The sequence below is a fragment of the Bos javanicus genome, chromosome 3 (assembly GCF_032452875.1).
Source record: "Bos javanicus breed banteng chromosome 3, ARS-OSU_banteng_1.0, whole genome shotgun sequence".
In the NCBI taxonomy this organism is placed as follows: Eukaryota; Metazoa; Chordata; class Mammalia; order Artiodactyla; family Bovidae; genus Bos; species Bos javanicus.
The window spans coordinates 52,405,926-52,427,592 of NC_083870.1; the positions used below are offsets into that span (position 1 = coordinate 52,405,926).

The window sequence follows — 21,667 nt, forward strand, 5'->3', positions numbered from 1 at the left end:
CTAGAAGGAAAGAGATACGTCCATTTAAGAAAGACAATTTAGAATTAGGATTGCACTGAGAGTATATAAAATCAAGGCTATCGGTAGTGATCCTTTACCATGTACAGAAATTATCAAAGATAGCTGGACTGTGTAAGAGAAGACTAAAGCAAAGGTACAGAAAGAAGCAAAGGTGAGAACGCTAGAGCTGAAGTTCTACTGACTTTCCATTTCTTGGTTTCAGTCCCTCCTGATCCCTAGCTGCCACACTGCTTTTGGATTCTGTGAGATAACAACAACAACAACAAAAAGGTGTCCTTTTCATTATAAGACTGGAAGGCAAAAGTAGGAAGTCAAGAGATACCAGAAGTCACAGCAAAGTTTAGCCTTGGAGTATAAAATGAAGCAAGCTAACAGAGTTTTGCCAAGAGAATGCACTGGTCATAGCAAACTCCCTCTTCCAGCAACACAAGAGATGACTCTACACATGGACATCAACAGACGGTCGATACTGAAATCAGACTGATTGTATTCTTTGCAGTCAAAGATAGAAAAGCTCTATATAGTCAGCAAAAACAATACCTGGAGCTGACTATAGCTCAGCTCATGAGCTGCTTATTGCAAAAGTAAGACTTAAATTGAAGAAAGTAGGGAAAACCACTAGGCCATTCAGCTATGATCTAAACAAATCCCTTATGATTATATAATGGAAGTGACAAATAGATTTAAAGGAGTAAATCTTGTAGACAGAGTGCCTGAAGAACCAGATAAGAGCAGAGGTTCATAACATTGTACGGGAAGTGGTGACCAGAGCCATCCCCAAGAAAAAGAAATGCAAGAAGGCAAAGTGATCTGAGGCACAAAGGCAAGAAGGTCTGAGGAGGCCTTACAAATAGCTGAGAAAAGAAGAGAAGTGAAAGGGAAAGATATATCCTACTGAAGCCAAAGTTCCAGAGAATAGAAAGGAGAGATAAGAAAGCCTTCTTAAGTGAACAATCCAAAATGATAGAGGAAAGCAATAGAATGGGGAAGACTAGAGATCTCTTCAAGAAAATGAAGATACCAAGGGGAAATCTCATGCCAACATGAGCACAATAAAGGACAGAAATGGAAAGGACCTAACAGAAGCAGAAGAGATTAAGAATAGGTGGCAAGAATACAGAGAAGAACTATACAAAAAAAAGGCCTTCATGATCCAGATAACCATGATGATGTGGTCCCTCACCTAGAGCCAGACATCCTGGAGTGTAAAGTCAAGTGGGCCTTAGGAAGCATTACTACAAACAAAGATAGTGGAGATGATGGAAAGCCAGCTGAGCTGTTTCAAATCCTATGATGCTGTTAAAGTGCTACACTCAATATGCCAGCAAATTTGGAAAACTCAGTAGTGACTCTGGACTGGAAAAGGTCAGTTTTCATTCCAATCCCCAAATTAGGCAGTGCTAGAGAATGTTCAGACTACTATACGGTTGTGCTCATTTCACATGCTATCAAGGTAATGCTCAAAATCCTTGAAGCTAGGCTTCAGCAGTACCGGAACCGAGACCTTCCAGATATACAAGCTGGATTTAGAAAAAGCAAAGGAACCAGAGATCAGACTGCCAACATCTGCTGGATCATAAAAAAAAGCAAAGGAATTCCAAAAATGACATCTGCTTCATTGACTACACTAAAGCCTTTGATTGTGTGGACCACAACAAACTGTGGAAAATTCTTAAAGATATGGGAATATCAGACCACCTAACCTGTCTCCTGAGAAACCTGTATGCAGGACAAGAAGCAAGTTAGAACTGGACATGGAACAACGGATGGTTCCAAATTGGGAAAGGAGTACATCAAGGCTGTGTATTGTCACCCTGATTATTTAACTTATATGAAGAGTACATCATGCAAAATGCCAGGCTGGAAGACTCAAGCTGGAATCAAAATTGCTGGGAGAAATATTGACAACTTCAGGTATGCAGATAGTACCACTCTAATGGCAGAAAAATGAGATGAACTAAAGAGCCTTTTGATGATGGTGAAAGAGAAGAGTGAAAAAACTGACTTAAAACTCAATATTCAAAAAACGAAGATCATGGCCCCCAGGCTAATCACTTCATGGCAAATAGATAGAAGAAAAGTGGAAACAGTGACATATTTTATTTTCTTGGGCTCCAAAGATACTGTGGATGGTGAATGCAGCCTCAAAATTAAAAGAGGATTGCCCCTTGGTAGAAAAGCTATGACAAATCTAGACAGCATATTAAAAAGCCAGAGACATCACTTTGCCAGCAAAGGTCCATATAGTCAAAGCTAAGGTTTTTCCACTAATCATGTACAGATGTGAGAGTTGGACCATAAAGAAGGCTGAGCACTGGAGAAGACTCTTGAGAGTCCCTCGGACAGCAAGGAGATCAAACCAGTCAATCCTGAAGGAAATCAACCCTGAATACTCATTGGAAGGACTGATGCTGAAGCTGAAGCTCCAGTACTACTGGAAAAGACTCTGCTGGGAAAGATTGAAGGCAGGAGAAGTAGAGTGAGGCAGAGGATGAGATGGTTGGATGGCATCATGGAGTCAATGGACATGAGTTTGCACAAATTCCAGGAGATAGTAAAGGACAAAGAAGACTGGCAGTGCTGCAGTTCATGGGATCACAAGGAGTGGGACTCGACTTGTTGGCTGATCAACAATGTAATATATTTCCACCAACCCCACAAGGGGTTTTTTGTTGTAACTTTTTGTTTAAAATAGCTTGAATTGTTTCTGTTGTTTGCAACTGTAGTGGAAATTAGGATGTTTATTATACTTAGTATTAGCATGAGGCTTTTTAAGAGCAAAAGTCCCACAGATTTTCAGTATGACCCTGTAGAAAACAGATCAAAGATGCCTCCTATCAGGCAAGTGTTTTATTACACACATACTCCATTCACATACACATATTATATATACAACCATCTCATTATACATTCTGATTTATACAGTCAGATTATATTTGAAATTTACATTATATCTGAATTACATCTGAGTTATACATTCTGGATATAGAATTCAGTTCTTATATACGAAATCAAATATCCCCAAATAAAGATGTGTAATTATCTCTTCATGTATGACATACATACACTACCTGCATTTCCTTTCTCAGTAAAGTTACACAATGACGGAATCATAGATTTACCCTACTGCTACTGCTAAGTAACTTCAGTCATGTCCGACTCTGTGCAACCCCATAGACTGCAGCCCACCAGGCTCCCCCATCCCTGGGATTCTCCAGGCAAGAACACTGGAGTGGGTTGCCATTTCCTTCTCCAATGCATGAAAGTGAAAAGTGAAAGTGAAGTCGCTCAGTCGTGTCCGACTCTTCTCGACCCCATGGACTGCAGCCTACCAGGCTCCTCCGCCCATGGGATTTTCCAGGAAAGAGTACTGGAGTGGGGTGCCATTGCCTTCTCTGATTTACCCTACTAAGGCTGTGAAAATAGCCTTTCAAAACAATACAAATTTCTGTTTTTCTGACCTCTTGTCTGACCATATTATTAAATGTTAAAATATTTAGTTCATAAAATCTAGTTGCTTAAATGATTGTTTCCAAATATGCTTTCGGGTTCAACAAATATTTTAATATTTTATTTTGTCAAATTGTAGGACCATATTTAGACAAAAGTGTATACCTTAGAGTACATAACAGAATTTAAAATTCTTATTATGCTTCCTATAACAGTTTGAACAAAGGTTCATCTAGTCAAGGCTGTGGTTTTTCCTGTGGTCATGTATGGATGTGAGAGTTGGACTGTGAAGAAGGCTGAGCGCCGAAGAATTGATGCTTTTGAACTGTGGTGTTGGAGAAGACTCTTGAGAGTCCCTCGGACTGCAAGGAGATCCAACCAGTCCATCCTAAAGGAGATCAGTCCTGAGTGTTCTTTGGAAGGAATGATGCTAAAGCTGAAACTCCAGTACTTTGGCCACCTCATGAGAAGAGTTGATTCATTGGAAAAGACCCTGATGCTGGGAGGGATTGGGGGCAGGAGGAGAAGGGGACGACAGAGGATGAGATGGCTGGATGGCATCACTGACTCAATGGACGTGAGTCTGAGTGAACTCCGGGAGTTGGTGATGGACAGGGAGGCCTGGCGTGCTGCGATTCATGAGGTCGCAAAGACTCGGACACGACTGAGCGACTGATTTGATCTGATCTGATCTGATAACAGTTTGAAAACATTTTCTAGCTGTAGTTTCTCACAGTTACAGTCCAATAGATTAAAAATTTTGTAAATTTTAAGGAAAAATATTTTTGCTATTTTTTTAAGATCAGGCAGTGTGAAAATACACATTTTCAGTTGTAAAAATTGTTTTAACTTTTATTTTTAGCATTTAAACTTCTTATCCTTTAAGAAGCACAAGCTGGTTGGATGGCATCACCGACTCAATGGACATGAATTTGAGTAATCTCTGGGAGTTGGTGATGGACAGGGAGGCCTGGCGTGCTGCAGTCCGTGGGGTTGAAGTATGGGCTTTGTTTCATTTGAAGAAAATTAATTTGCCATTAATAAGTTCATTTGCATTGGCTATGCCTTTTGAGTATGAAAATTTAATGTCTTTGAAGAATGCAAGGATAATATCAGTGCCCAAGCACTTTGGAAGTATGTACATTTAAATACTAGTCAAAAGGCAGTCTGCTTTTCTTTATACTTTTCAGTGTATATATTCATTAAATTGCAAATCAAGGACTCCAATTCATCAGTGTTACCCTTTTTTTGATAAATAACAAAATGATAGTATAATATTTGACAAAAATTAAAATGAGGTTTGCCTTCTCATTTAAAAAGTAAAATTATAAAGTACATCAATGCGATTACCATGTATCAGGAACTACAAAATGAAAGTAATATTCTTTTAAACATATTAACTCCAGAAGCTATGAACATCCAAATTATTTGAATTTATAGTTAAGAGGGGGGCTTCTCAGGTGGCGCTAGTGCTAAAGAACTCAACTGCTAATACAGGAGACAGAAGAGCTGTGGGTTCTGTCCCTGGGTTGGGAAGATCCCCTGGAAGAGGGCATGGCAGCTCACTCCAGTATTCTTGCCTGGAGAATCCCATGGACAGAGGAGCCTGGCGAGCTATAGTACATGGGATCACAAAGAGTTCGACATGACTGATGCACACGTGCACACATAGTTAGGATGTGAACCTAAGTATGGCAAGGATGCCTCCTATTTTAATTTGTTTTTTTCTAGATTTTTAAAAAATCTTACCTGACCTTACCCTATTGGTCATTATTGACCGTGTTAAAGTAATTTTATGTATTCACTTCAAATGCATTTCTATTTCACGTTAATGATTTATTTTGCTTTCAGTACTTGAAACTGGAGCTTTAAAAACATAAATTAATATATTATGTGGCAGAACTAAGAAAATGTATACATTTCAGATTTTGATAATGATGGAGTATGGGATCTGTTAATTTGATCCCTAAATGTATATTTTATGTAAATTTTCCCTCAAAACCTTATTTTTCTAGTTATAAATCTCTGTAAGCTTGTGTTTGTTAATAAGACAAATTCAGACAATTCTCAGAACTTAGGGAGTGGAGTGGGGGATGGAGGAGCACTTATGTTTCTGAAGTATCATTTCTAACAGAAATATAGTAGAAGTTTCTGTCGCTTAAGTAATATCCATATGCTGCTGCTGCTGCTGCTGCTAAGTTGATTCAGTCGTGTCCAACTCTGTGCGACCCCAGAGATGGCAGCCCACCAGGCTCCCCCGTCCCTGGGATTCTCCAGGCAAGAACCCTGGAGTGGGTTGCCATTGCCTTCTCCATTGTGTGAAAGTGAAAAGCGAAAGTGAAATCGCTCAGTCGTGTCCGACTCATAGTGACCCCATGGACTGCAGCCTACCAGGCTCCTCCATCCATGGGATTTTCCAGGCAAGAGTACTGGAGTGGGGTGCCATTGCCTTCTCCATCCATATGCTAGTATTCTGTAAACAAGCTGAAATAAAGCTCTCATTCCTAGCAAGACTTGTCAACTCTTTCAACTCTGCCTTGAAATTTTGGGGTGTCCCCAGAATCTATATAATTAGACTTTCAGATCCTAGTTATAATTTCTACCACTGGTAACAAATGTGCATAGTCATTGTGCACCATCGTGTGGTAATGTTTTTAAGTTCATCTATTAGATGTTGTTGGATAAGGGACAAAGTGACTCCATATCCGTTACTGCAAAACAACAACCTGCAAGGCATTTCCTCCTATTCTTCCCACCCTATAAACCATGGATTCCTTCCCTAAGTAAATTCAGTTCTGTTCAGTTGCTCAGTCGTGTCCGACTCTTTGCGACCTCATGGACTGCAGCAGGCTAGGTTTCCCTGTCGTCACCAACTCCTGGAGCTTGCTCAAACTCATGTCTGAGTCGGTGATGCTATCCAACCATCTCATCCTCTGTTCTCCCCTTCTCCTGCCTTCAATCTTTCCCAGCATCAGGGTCTTTTCCAGTGAGTCAGTTCTTCGCATCAGGTGGCCAAAGTATTGGAGTTTCAGCTTCAGCATCAGTCCTTCCAATGAATATTCAGGACTGATTTTCTCTAGGATGGACTGGTTGGATTTCCTTGCAGTCCAAGGGACTCTTAAGAGTCTTCTCCAACACCACAGTTCAAAAGCATCAATTCTTCAGCACTCAGCTTTCTTTACAGTCCAGCTCTCATATCCATTACACGACTACTGGAAAAACCATAGCTTTGACTAGATGGACCTTTGTTGGCAAAGTAATGTCTCTGCTTTTTAATATGCTGTCTTGGTTGGTCATAGATTTTCTTCCAAGGAGTAAGCATCTTTTAATTTCATGGCTGCAGTCACCATCTGCAGTGATTTTGGAGCCCAAGAAAATAACGTCTCTCACTGTTTCCACTGTTTCCCCATCTATTTGCCATAAAGTGATGGGACCTAATGTCATAATGCCATGATCTTAGTTTTCCGAATGTTGAGTTTTAAGCCAGCTTTTCCGCTTTTCTCTTTCACTTTCATCATGTAAGTAATTAATTACTTGATAAAATTTCATCACTAAGTAAATTAAATGCATTATGTGGGGGAGAAGTAAGGCAGCTGCTATAACCAGTAAAGCAGGGTGGTTGAGAGGTCAGCCTCTGAAATTTGATTACCTGAATTAAAATCTGAAATGTGCTACTTATTATTGCACAGTCTTGAACATGTTACTTCACCTCTTTATGAATTAATTTCCTCATCTGTGAAGGTATAATAGAACTGCCGCATAGGCAGACAACCATGGATAAAGAGGCATTCAAAGAAAATTTGGAACATGTGAAAGAAAGCCCCAAATAAGTAAACAGAAAGTGGATAAAAGAAAAACAGGATAATTCACCGGTGTAATATAAACAGATTAGTAATCTCAGACAAATTAAAGATTAAATTGCAACTATAAAACAATAAGATACCATGAAAAAAATCAATTAGAAAAGAAGAGTAAGCACAGGGAAGTAAAAACTATGATTCCAAAAAAAAAAAAAAAAAAAATAGCCTAGTTGGAGGGCCAGAAGATAAAGTCAGTATAATCTGAATGAAAGCAAAATGATAAGAGACAGGAAACATGGGACAGGAGGGCAATCTGTAGCCTGATACCCGACTAATAAGAGTTCCAGAAAGACAGAAAAAACAAATCAGAAGAAATAATTTGAGAAGATTTGCTAGACTTAAAGCGAGGCATAAGTCTGCATATCAAAAGGGTTTACTTAGGGCTTCCTAGATGGCACTACTGGTGAAGAACCCCCCTGTCAATGCAGGAGACATAAGAGACATGCTGGTTCCATCCCCAGATCAGGAGGACCCCGGGGAGGAGGGCATGGCAACCCACTCCAGTATTCTTGCCTGGAGAATCCCATGAACAGAAGAGCCTGGTCCATAGCGTCGCACAGAGTCGGACATAACTAAAGCAACTTAGCACAGTGCTAGTTAGGATGAAGGAAAGAAGATCTACAAAGAAGAGAACATTTCAGAACATCATGGATAGAGAGAAAATCATAAATGCTTCTAAGGAACAAAAATCGAAATAGTTTAGTGTTTTCATCAGCAATACTGGATGCTAGAAGACAGTGGACTTAAAAGTCCAGGGGAAAAAAATTATTTCCAACCCTGTGTTCTATACCTAGCCAAACTATTAATTAAGTGTGAAAGTAAAGACATCTTAATATATTCAATTATTCAGAAAATTTAACTGTCATGCATCCTTTCTCAGGCAGTTGTTCAAGGATAAGCACAACCAAACCGTTAAACAATAAAGAAAAAGTCAAAAAATCCAGCAATAGTAGATTCAATCCAGGAGCTTAATGAAAGGAAGTTCCAGGATGACAACTATAGTACAGGCCTAGATTGCATTGGGAGGAGGCTGGAGGGCTCTAGAAAAGAGATAACTATTGAGGGGGAGTCGGGCAAGGTGTTTTCATGTGGTTGTCCTTATCTTTGGAATATTGAATGAACTAATAAGGAAACTTAAGATAGACATTGCTAGACTAAAAGGAAGGCAGTAAAGCTTCAGAGAAAATAAAATATTGCTCAAGGAAAAAAAAAACACTAACTTGATTCTGCTTGAAAAATACATTTACCTTCTGTATATCTCTTAAATTAGTCCATTCTCTTTGAATCTGCTAATACTACCACTCTGGACTGTTACCATAATTTTCTTTTATCTACTCTGTCTGCTCTCAAATCTATTCTCTTACAGTAAACTCTTAACTAGTTTTCTTGCATCTACTCTGTCCTCTCTCAAATCCATTCTCCATACTATACTCCACAGATTGCTTTTTCAAAATGCAGATTCAGTTATGTTCCCTCTTTGATTAAAACTCTTCAGTGGCTCCCATAGCTCTTAGAATAAAAATACAAATCATTAACATTCTCAACAAGTTTCCATATTATCACATAATCAGTGAGTTCCTAAGTAGCAGTGGGGTGCCAGCTGCTATGTAAGTCTTGCTTCACCTCCAATAGGGTTGACTAGTAAGGACCCAAGAGACCCAAATGTGTTTAGACAGTTTATTACTTACACAGATGGCAAAACAAGATCAGCATGATATCAGCTGCATGTATCCATCATCTCATAGGATGACACTGAACTGGAGGGACCAGATATCATCAAAGATGAGTTGCTTTGTTTTTGAGGAGTCAACTCTAGGTGATAGCTAAGCAGTTTTATAGCCTATAGGTGTGCTTGAAAGAGGCAAAGTGGACAGTCGTATGCCTGACTAGAACCAGGAGACAGATGAGAAACTGCCTCTTGGCAGCCTTATGCAAAATAGGGAGCCTCCTACAAGCCAAGGAGGCAGATGAGAAATGGCCTACAAACAGTTCCTCGCAAGACCACATATCTTGACATGTTCCAGGGAAGATCAGAGGGCATTCTGTAACCAGCAGAGCCTTGCCTAGGTGGTGACATGCAATCACCAGAGTGCCATGATAGAGCCATTTCCCTAGGAACATAGACTGATCTTTCTACCAATGTAGTCTCATCTCATGCACTCTGTCTTATTTACTGAGCATCAGCCACATTGACCTTCTTTTTTTTTGACCTTCTTTTAATTTGTATGCCATGCTTTCCCTTGTCTTAGAGCTTTTTCATATGCTATCCCCTCTGCCTGAAACATTCTTTCTCCTACCCCTTGTAAATGCTGCTCTTTTTTCAGTCCTCAGTCCAATTATTACTTCCTTAGGGAAGCTTTCCAAAACATTCCTAACCAGACCATTCCCCTGTTATATAGCATTGTGCTCCTCTCCTTCATAGCAGTCAAAATAATTCTATACTTACTTGTATAACCTTTAGTTAATGTAATAGTAGAGTTAATACATATACTAATATATTAGTTTATTACTTAATTTTAAAATGCAGTCACATACATAATTTCATTTTATCTTTTTACTTCATGAGATAACAAAACAGTTTATTTTTAATCCCTGTTTTCTACAGAGAACATCCCATATTGGGACTCACGTTATCTTACTCTAGTTTAGGGTGCCCTATATTTCTTTACTGTGTTTTTCATGTAAATACACTAAGTATAAGGCAGCATACAGTTAGTGAGAGGGACAAACAAATGCCATAAGGGCTCAAAGGAGAGAGAAATCACTTCCAATTTAGGTGATCAGAGTGATTTCCTAATGATTAGATCTCCATGATAGAGGTGCTATTTGAGTCGGTCTTGAAAGTTGATAGGCTTCTGATAGACAAAGTCTCTAAGACAAGAGGTAATATCAGAGGTACAGTCATAGAAAGGCTTGGGACTGTTTTAATACTAATGGCAAATAGATATATTTTGATGGTAAGGGTTAATGTGGGTCCTAAAAGGCATGATAAGAATTACATCATAGAGGACCTTAAATATGGAATTAATTTTGTTGGCAGCAGGAAGTAACTAATGTTTCTAAATGAGCAGATGATCTGATCAGAGCTGAATTTTGGGAGGATTAACTAAGCAACAGCATATAAAATAAATTGTAACATGGTAGGACTGGATTCAAGGAAACCAGAGATCGTGAACTGGGACAAAACTTCTCAACCTGTGGCAAAACTTCTCAAGCTGTGGCACACCTTGTAAAATATAATGTTAAAAACTTTCAGACAAGGGCCACTAGGAGCATACCTGTATTTGAGATGATGATGATGATCAGTCGCTCAGTCATATCCCATCTTTTCAACCCCATGGACTGTAGCCCATCAGGCTCCTCTGTCCATGGTATTTTCCAGGCAAGAATACTAGAGGGGTTTGCCATTTCCTACTCCAGGAGATTTTCCTGACCCAGGGACTGAACCTGCATCTCTTGTGTCTCCTGCATTGGCAGGCAGATTCTTTACCCCTGTGCCACCTGGGAAACCCATATTTGAAGAAAGTTAGGTAGTTTCTAACTGCTGCCTCAAAGGAGAGTATAGCATCTTCAGAACTGTGGGTCATCTCAGGGAATCAGAAGGAGCCTACTATAGGAGTTCAGCTTGTGACAGGCAATTCTTAGAAGGACTTAGGGAAAGCAGAGGTCAATTCTAGATTGGGTGCTGTTGGCAAGTAGGGTATTGGATATTTTGGTATGTCTTGTCTTGGAGATGAATGGATTAAAGAAATGGTAGTCATTTGCATTAGCCAGAAGAGGGAGATGTTTAGTTATTTTTGTGGTTCTTCAGTGTCCTTGTCTCTACTTTCAGAAATAATTATACAGTAGTCTCACATCTGTCTTCCATTATAATCATAGAGTGGCCTTATCTGAGTATTGTTTATATTTTACCAAAATTGTTTATGTTCAATTGGGAACACTGTGGTTTAGCTATCAGCTTCCAGCTGCCCATAATATTTTATTACTTATTCAGTACCCAATACATTGATTTTCTCAGTCTCATGGCATCTAACTAGTTCCCTCATATGGTGAGCAGCCTTATTCATTTACCCCAGGGTGCTATATAGATATTATCTTTGTTTAGCTATGCCATGCTTTGAAAAAGGTTGATTGAGTAACACACTGAAAATGAAGAGTAAAGGTCCAAGAAAGATTACAGAAGTATTCAAAGCTCTTCACTATCTTCAGCATTTCTAATTCATTTAAAAATCTGTGCTCCAGTGAAAATATACCAATTCTTTTCTCTAGTCTGTGGTTTGCTGCCTTTGGATATTATGCTCTGGCTTGGGACATCTTCCTATGGTCCCCTTCTCATGTCCAGATCATGTCTGTCCTTCCAGGATCAGTTCAAATGTCTCTCCCTTCCTACATGTTGTTTGGACAGTTGGAATCAAGAAAAAGCCTACTTAAATATAATAAATGAAGAATAAATTATGTATTTAGGTGTATTAATTCTAGCTTACAGGGGTCAAGCTGGAAGCAATCTCTCCTTTCTGTGAATTCATATAGAAAATTATTTATATCCCTAAAGCACTTATTTCTAACATTTATTAAATATGCATGGTGTCCTATCTATTAGCTGCTGTCTCTGGTGCCAACAAAATGCCATGAGGTTTGCTTCTTTCCAGATTTTTCAGGCTTAAGTATAAAGTAGAAAAAAAGTTTCAAAACTCCACCCACATTCTTACCTCATTCAGCAAGAGTTAACTGATATTCTGTGATATTTAATTCTATTTATATTAGGAGGGATGGTATTGGGAGGGAGGTGGGAGGGGGGTTCAGGATGGGGAACACGTGTACACCCATGGCAGATGCATGTTGATGTATGGCAAAACCAATACAATATTGTAAAGTAAAATAAATAAATAAATATATTAGGGAGGTTAAGAGAAGCTTATAGGTGACTCAGTGCTTCTTGTGAAAAGCTGGGATAGAGCTGATGGTAGGCAGGGACTGATTGTTATCAGAATATCTTTTGAAAATACATATGAAATGGGTTAATTTTTGAGGAAGTGTGAAAATCATGACCTTTTTGTACCATCAGAAAGGAAAGAGGTGGATAAAAATTAATTATAATTAACAGTTGTGTTAATAGATACAGTGAAAAAGATTTTTTTCCCCTTATATTGATTTAGGAATGACTGCTTGCAAAAAACCTGGGAACCGAGAATGTAATCATCACTGTAAAAATAAACATACATGTGGACATGACTGCTGTGAGTTCCATAAAACAGTTTATTTCAGATTTTAAAAATTAAAAGTTCTTTGAGGAATAGTAATCATACCCTGATTATCTATACATGATATTTATATTATGCAGCTTATAACTCAAATAATTTTTATTCTTTTGTGGACAACATTTTTAAAAAGTAAATATTAGATTAGAAATGTTGCAGAAATTTGGTCTTATTTGAATAATACCTAAAATTGAAGTTAAAGAATCTAGAATTTCCTTTCATAGGTAAAACTGGAGTTGCACAGAAGTCAGAAGGGAAAGAATCAACAATTTCTTCATATTTATCTGATTTAAGAAATAGAAATGCTGTTTCATCTCTTCCTCCAGTTAAACGTCTGAAGGTTAGTTTTAATAACATTTATCCCTTGTTCTATAGTTAAATATATATGCTGCTGCTGCTGCTGCTAAGTCGCTTCAGTTGTGTCTGACTCTGTGCGACCCCATAGATGGCAGCCCACCAGGCTCCCCTGTCCCTGGGATTCTCCAGGCAAGAACATGGGAGTAGGTTGCCATTTCCTTCTCCAATGCATGAAAGTGAAAAGTGAAAGGAAAGTCGCTCAGTCGTGTCCGACTCTTAGCGACCCTATGGACTGTAGCCTACCAGGCTGTGTATCAATTAGATAGGTATCCACAGAAGTACTTTAGAGTTACATAAAGGCTTGACTAGGAATATGACTTTTATTCATAATATGGTTTCTATAGGAAAAGTGTGAAGGAAATGTCTGACTCAGTCATGAATAGGTAGCCTATCCCTTTTCCAGCAGATCTTCCCGACCCAGGAATTGAACCGGGGTCTCCTGCATAGCAGGCAGATTCGTTACCAATTGAGCTATCAGGGAAGCCCATAGGGAAAGATACTATAATTTTTAATAATTAATCTATAAATCCATGTTTGGAGCATAGTTATACAAACCTTTCATTCATTAGCCTTTTTTTTTTTTATTTTTTAAACTGGAGAGAGGGAAATGGAGAGGGGTATGTAGCTTGCTTTGGTTCAGCAATTGAAACTAGATCCTCTTGCCTTTTCCTGGCTCCATCTGTGGTGGACTGGGCTGGAAAATCTAAATGAAGTGAAGTGAAGTGAAGTGAAGTCGCTCAGTTGTGTCCGACTCTTTGTGACCCCGTGGACTGTAGCCCACCAGACTCCTCTGTCCATGGGATTCACCAGGCAATAATATTGGAGTGGGTTGCCATTTCCTTCTCCAGGGGATCTTCCCAGCCCAGGGATCGAACCCAGGTCTCCCACATTGCAGGCAGATGCTTTAACCTCTGAGCCACCAGAAAATCTAAAGCCGATTTTAATTGTGACTTACGAGAGTGACTCATCATCACTCTCCTAGATGAGTACTGAGTCTCCCTTTCAAGTGATGAAGGAATGGGAATTCCTTCTGGTTGATAAGTCACTAGCAGACTAACTATAAGCCTTGGTCATCCAGGGCAAAATAATTGATCAAGCTGGTGGCTCAGAGGTTAAAGCGTCTGCCTCCAATGCGGGAGACCTGGGTTCGATCCCTGGGTTGGGAAGGTCCCCTGGAGAAGGAAATGGTAAACCACTCCAGTATTCTTGCCTGGAGAATCCCGTGGATGGAGAATCCCATGGATACAGTCCACGGGGTCGCAGAGAGTCAGACACAACTGAGCAACTTCACCTTCACAGAACAGAACAGAACAGAGCCAAGAAAATGACAGAGCGCCTGTTTCTTTTCTGTTGTTCAGCTCTAAGTTGTGTCTTAACTCTTTGAGACCCCATAGACTGCAGCACACCAGGCTTCCCTGTCCTTCACTATCTCCCAGAGTTTGCTCAAACTCTTGTCTGTTGAGTCGGTGATGCCATCCAACCATCTCATCCTCTGTCTCTCCCTTCTCCGTCTGCCCTCACTCTTTCCAACATCAGGGTCTTTTCCAGTGAGTCAGCTCTTCACATCAGGTGGCCAAAGTATTGGAGCTTCAGCTTCAGCGTCAGTTTTGCCAATGAATATTCAGGGTTGATGTCCTACAGGATTGGCTGGTTTCTTTTCTAGGGTTTTTTTTATAAAAAGAAGATTCTGAGTCATCAGGCTAAAATATGGAGACTATTGGAAAACATGGAGCGGTTTGCAGTTTGAAATGGCAACCACCTTTTCTGAGACAATTATTTTTTAGTATCCCAAGTTTTTCCTTCTTTTTTTTTCATATTTATTCCACATCATTCCTTCCTTCCTTTTCATATTCATTGAACACCAAGAATGTGCCAAGCACTATAGTAGATGTGGAGGATACAATGATAAAAGAGTTTTAGTCTCAGTCCTCGTAGAGCTTACAGTTGAGTGAAGGATACAAATAAGTAAGTAGGTTTTTTCAACACACTGTGATGAGTGATTCTGTGACCGAAGTGTGAGATAACTTGAACTTATATAGAAAGTACACTCACTCCATTTTCAATAGGCCAGGAAAGGATTCCTGATAAACATGACTAAGACCTGAAGGATATATAGGCATAAGCCAAGTATGGCGAGAGGTGAATACCAGAGTAGTGGTGAAGAGGGTTAGAAAATTATTTCAGATGTAGAGAATATGCAGTGGCCCAGGGCAGAGAAAGAGATACAGATCTTTTTAAAAACTGAAGTAATGCAGTATATCTGGAGTTCATGTACAAGTAGGAGGGTGAAGACAGATAAGGGTGAAGAAATAAGTAGGATCTCGGTCATGAAAACAATTTTGCTATTTTAAAGATTTGGACTTTATCCTGAAAGGGAAATCACTAAAGGACTTTAATCAGTGGCTGTTTTGTAAAGTTCATTCTGGATGCAATGTAGAGAATGGATTAGACATAATAGAAAAAGAGCATAAGGATTCATTTGGGAGGTTTTACAGTAATCCAGGCAAGACAATGGCCTAGTCTCATGTAGTGGCAGTAGCAATGGAGAGAAGTGGCTGGGTTTAAAATATTTTTCAGAGGTAGAATCAGCTACCTTGGTACTTAATTGCTTATGAGAGGTGAAGTAGAAAGAATTGTTAAAGATGATGCCCAGCCTTCTGGGATTCCCTGGTGACTCAGACGGTAAAGAGTCTGCCTGCAATGTGGGAGACCTGAGTTTGATCCCTGGGTCAGGAAGATGCCCTGGAGAAGGAAATGGCAACCCACTCCAGTATTCTTGCATGGAGAATCCCATGGATGGAGGAGCCAGGTGGGCTACAAAGAGTTGGATACGATTGAGTGACTTCACTTTCACTTTCTGGCTTGAGCAATTGAGGAAAAAGTGGGGCCTCACTAGGGTAAAAACTCTAAAGGGAAAGCAAGTTTGGAGGAATAGAGACATGATAAGTTCATTTGAGAAATACTGAATTTTGAGGCCTACAAGATGTCTAGGTAAAGATGTTCTATCAACAGTTGGATATAGCTGTTTGAAAGTCAGGAGAGAGCTGAACTAGAAAATTAAGAAAGAGAACTGAGCTCAAATCTACAGAGAGCTACAGATTTGAGAGTCATTTATGTGTAGATGGTAACTGAAGCCATGGGAAGAAATGAGATCTTTGAGAATATGTAGAGTGAAAAGAGAAGATGGCCTAGTGAAGAAGAAGCATGAAGAATATCAGCATTTAAGAAGGGCCTGAGAAGGAGATTTGAATTGAGAATTAGCCTGTGTTTCTTATAATTTGTTGGTTTGGGGACTATATGTGTCAGCAGAAATTTTGCTGTTTGTCTCATTTGTTAAAAGGTATTGATGTGAAATTGATAGTTGAACTTATTATTTTTCATTAATAGATGCAGATGAATAAATCTCCAAGTGTGGACCTTAAGGACTTTGGTTTTGCTCCAAAACCTTCTCTTCCCAGTATAGCAAGGTACAAATATAATGTTAATATCTGAGGTAAACTATTCATCATAAACTGTTTCTCCAAATAATCATTTACTCAGAGAAAGATTGTTACTGGCTACCTTTAAATCATAGTAATTAGTTAGTTCTATAATGCGGTAATGACATCATAAGAGTTTTATCTTTTGTACCCCCATGTTTTTTTAGAACTCTGTAGTTATAGTATACTTTTAACATAGATCAAATCATCTCTTTCTTGGAAAAACTAGTCATCCTATGTGTCATGCTCTCAGGTTATAAACTTAACAGGTGACAAGAGTATACTTTAAAAGGGGAAATCATGTTAGTGTATAAAGTCCGGTCTTTTCTGTTTAGGGCCCACTCTATATTAATAATATCTCAGATTTATAAAATATTTTATAACTTAAAAATTGAGCTTTTATGCATTATTTCTTTTGACCTTAGCAACAACCTGGCTTATAAATCAAGGTATTTTTATCTCATTATATGGATGAAATAACCAAAACTCATATTCCTAGTAAGCAGAGGGCTCTAGATGAGAACTCAGCATTCTTTTCCTATATTATGATGCCTGAAAAATAACAGTATATGTAATTTCCCTTCCAGATAAGGGCATTCCATATGCTGGGATGACATTTAATATACTTAACAGTCAGTACAGAACAGCCACTGACCAATCAGAATAGATGCCAACAGTACTTCAAGAGATCCTAGCTTTTGTTATCTAACTGAAAGAAGCATTAGCAATAAATTTTTAAGGCTACACACAGATATCAGAAATCTATGGGGACATGTGAAGATGACTACATGACCTAAGTAGTTGTCACTTCCATTAAACAGAAATTTTTTTTAACCCTTTACTACTCAAGCTAGCACAGTTAATCATAGAAGTACTGAGTAGATGAACCAATTTTTTTCTCACTTATATGAATAAGTAGTTTTCAAAGTCAGATTAATTGTAATATTTTCTTTAACATTTTCATGGTTTTATTTATCTTTACAAAGGTCAGAATATTTAAACACACCTGAATTGCCTATAATGGAGCAGAGGGATCAGCATGAGATCTATACAAAAAGTCAACAACAACCATCTGCATATCAAGACAAAGGTAAATTACTGTTGATATTGACTTGAGAGAGAATATGATTTATCACTACTTTGGACTGACAAGCAATGTTATTGAAAAACCAGCATCTAAAATTATTATCATTACTAACGTCAACATTTTTCTCTTTAGTTATTGAACCAGTTTCAAATTCTTGGGTCTGTTATTTCAGATGGTCTTTCTGTGTCTGTCACAGATTTTTACAATCTTTTCCTACATAGCATTGACTATTTGATTCATGTCAATGTATGGCAAAAACCATCACAATATTGTAAAGTAATTAGCCTCCAATTAAAATAAATTAATTAATTTAAAAAGATAATATGAGGAAAAGCTGAAATATAAGGGCTCTTTGAACATTTAAAGTATTAAAATACCAAACTGTTACTTTTATGTGTCTTTAGAATTATTTGAAATAATTTTTTTGTTTATAAAATTAGTTTCATTTTACAAAATAGCTGTGTGACCTTGGTAAAATTATTTAACCTCTTTTGAGCTTAATCTTATCTTTAAAATTAAAGAATAGAAAGTTTAGTGACTTTAATATCTCTGTAGATCTTAAAACTATAATTTTTACAGTCTCTATGATAATGTGAGACTATAACCCAGTTTATGGGATATAACTCATTTGTAATATAGATTTGCTTTATATCTGTGTCTGTCATTAAATTAATGAAATAATACATATAAATTCTTCAGTGTTGGGCCTGGTTCCTCCTTAGTCCTTATCCTGCCGTTAATAGTACCATTTCTTTGGGTCATGGTACCAATAGCCAGTCTGTTAAAACATGTAAGAAATAATTCTGGCCATAAAGTTGTTTATTCAAGTACCTATACATAGAAATGGTAAGCTTGGGGTTTTCTGAAAACAATTTCTTATGTGTATTGTTTTTTACTTCTATTGCCACCCTTTCTTTTATTCTTTCACTCTATTGCTGTCATTAGCCATAGTTTAAGATCTGAAGTAGGCAAGGACTTGAGTACCCACCACCCCTTATGACACTGTGGCACTCATTAGACCCAATATCAAAAAAAAAAAAAAATCCCCTAACCTCACCTAGAATATCAGAGCATTTATCCAATTTGTTGAAAGCCTGAAAAATATCATTACAACATGGATAGAAAGTGTAAGATTGTTAGTCCTCTTATCTTTATCTCTCTTCAACCTATAGCCCTCTAACTTACTCCTTGTATAGCTACTCTATCCCCTGCCCTTCTCCATGCCAGAGTTTATCCTTCCCTCTGATTACTTTCATGTTGTCTTTAAATAGTTTTTCTACTTTTATTTCTTTCCCACCTGCCATTCCAAATGTTATTTTTATTATGATATAAAAGTCTCATCTAAATACTTTAAACCCCAATAATAACTATACCCATCTTTTACTGAACGCCTACCCCATTTTTTTAAAGAAGTTGTATAATATAGTAATTAAACTTGCAGGGTATAGAAATAATCTGTCTAGGTTCAAATCCTAGCTCATTTAGTAGTTGAGTGACTTTTCAAAACTTCCCAGTTTGTCTCAATTCCATCATCTGGTTATATATTAGGAATTTTAGGATTAAATGAGATACTGTATGTAAAGCCCTTAATATAGTATCTGGTACTATTATTAATAGTAAATGAGTATATTCATTATACTTTTTACACATTAGTCTTTGGTGGCAAAACATATTTTAAATGTATTCAACTATTGCTCTTAAGACTATTTTAAGAAAAACATGGCATTTTTTATCATCTGTATTCCATGTTCAAGAAGAGAAGAAAAAAAGATTTTAGAAATTTTATGATAAAGCATGTTGAATTGTACAATTTAAATTGTAAGGGACCTTTGTGCCACTCTCATTTTACAGTGAAAGAAGCCAAGACTCAAAGAGATTAAATGACTTGTCCAAAGTCACATATCTAATTCATGGCAAGGCTAGAAATAGATTCCATATCTCTTGATTCCCAAGCAATACCATTTCTATAAAATGAAATTGACTTTTAATTATCAGTGGAGAATTGAAAATCAAACCTATGATATATGAACTCTTTCAACTTTCCACCCCACAACTATATATTTTTCTGTTTCTGTACTCATCCTTAACTGTTTTAAAAAAAAGAATTATCTTTTCTTCTATTTAAGGTTTATCCTTTCATCTGTAATCTTAAGTTTTCCAGTTCTGCCTCCCCTGGAACTTTGGAGACTAACTGTCTCCCTTCTTTTGCCCTTATTTTCAATATCTTCTCGCTATGGTCTCTTGCTTTCCAGCATACAAATATGCTCAAGTCTCTTCCTTCTTTAGCTGCCAGTCCCCATCAAGCCAGGGATTCTCAGGTAGTAAAGAATCTGCCTGCCAAGCAGGAAAATTGGGTTCGGTCCCTGGGTCAGGAAGATCCCCTGGAAAAGGAAATAGCAGGCAACCCACTCCAGTATTCTTGCCTAGGAAATGCCATGGACAAAGGAGCCTGGTGGGTGACAGTCCATGGAGTCGCAAAAGAATTGGACATGACTTAGCAACTAAACAGCAGCAGCCCATCTAGCCAGATGGTCCTCTTCTCTATATTTCCATTGCACTTTGTACCTACTTCTCTTTGTACAACATAGATATGTATGTGTTCAGTTCAGTTCAGTTGCTTAGTCATGTCCGACACTTTGCGACCCCATGAATCGCAGCACGCCAGGCCTCCCTGTCCATCACCATCTCCCGAAGTTCACTCAAACTCACATCCATTGAGTCGGTGATGCCATCCAGCCATCTCATCCTCTGTCGTCCCCTTTTCCTCCTGCCCCCAATCTCTCCCAGCATCAGAGTCTTTTCTAATGAATCAACTCTTCGCATGAGGTAGCCAAAGTATTGGAGTTTCAGCTTTAGCATCATTCCCTCCAAAGAAATCCCAGGGCTGATCTCCTTCAGAATGGACAGGTTGGATCTCTTTGCAGTCCAAGGGACTCTCAAGAGTCTTCTCCAACACCACAGTTCAAAAGCATCAATTCTTCGGCGCTCAGCTTTCTTCACAGTCCAACTCTCACATCCATACATGACCACTGGAAAAACCATAGCCTTGACTAGACGAAACTTTGTTGGCAAAGTAATGTCTCTGCTTTTGAATATGCTATCTAGGTTGGTCATAACTTTTCTTCCAAGGAGTAAGTGTCTTTTAATTTCATGGCTGCAGTCACCATCTGCAGTGATTTTGGAGCCCAAAAATATAAAGTCTGACACTGTTTCCACTGTTTCCCCATCTATTTCCCATGAAGTGATGGGACCAGATGCCATGATCTTCATTTTCTGAATGTTGAGCTTTAAGCCAGCTTTTTCACTCTCCTCTTTCACTTTCATCAAGAGGCTTTTTAGTTCCTCTTCATTTTCTGCCATAAGGGTGGTGTCATCTGCATATCTGAGGTTATTGATATTTCTCTCGTGTTATCAAGGTACAAAAGTAGAATAATGTGAACTGGAGTTGGAGGTAGAGTGAAAGCATAGAGAAAGTTTTGGATAGTGTAGAGGTTATTTAAAGTGAAGAAAAATTTTACTGGAGTGAGCTTATACCAGCTTGTGAGAGTATAAGGGGATTCTTTCAGGCATTATTAAACTTTAATTATATAAAGTTTCAATTAAATAAATTATATTAAAAACTAAGACTATAAATATTAAAAACTAACCATTTCCTCATTATTCTATTTTACTATTTTTTTTACATTTTACTATTATCCGTATTCCTGGTGGCTCAGTGGGTAAAATCTGCCTGCAGTGCAGGAGGACCATGTTCGATCCCTGGCTTGGGAAGATCCCCTGGAGAAGGAAATGGCAACCCACTCCAGTATTCTTGCCTGGAGAATGCCATGGACAGAGGAACATGATGGGCTACAGTCCATGGTGTCACAAAGAGTCAGACACGACTGAGTAACTAACACTAACACATGAAATTTACATCTATATTTGTATTTATACGATGGAAATACTTCATGAAGAGGTGTTATTGTGCATTTCTTCCAACTTTGCATTCAGTTGTGTCACACTGGTAGCTTGAAATCAAGCTACCAGTGTGACACATAGTGGGAATCTTTACATCGTAGAAGTCAGCAAACAATACAAATCATGGCTTGACTTATTGTTTATACTTAAGAAAGTGATGGAGAAAATGTTAGAAGTTAGGTTTGTCAGTGTCAT

At 38.2% G+C, this 21,667-nt stretch overlaps 1 protein-coding gene across 3 annotated transcripts in view; it reads left to right on the forward strand.

Annotated features, from left to right (window-relative positions):
• Positions 1-21,667, forward strand: part of HFM1 (helicase for meiosis 1) — a 110,962-nt gene that overhangs the window by 75,862 nt on the left and 13,433 nt on the right. For all 3 annotated transcript variants that reach the window (XM_061411250.1, XM_061411251.1, XM_061411249.1), the window contains exons 30-33: positions 12,488-12,568; positions 12,814-12,929; positions 16,334-16,413; positions 17,412-17,515. In XM_061411250.1, coding sequence (XP_061267234.1) covers positions 12,488-12,568; positions 12,814-12,929; positions 16,334-16,413; positions 17,412-17,515 — 381 coding nt within the window. The remainder of the gene's footprint in view (positions 1-12,487; positions 12,569-12,813; positions 12,930-16,333; positions 16,414-17,411; positions 17,516-21,667) is intronic.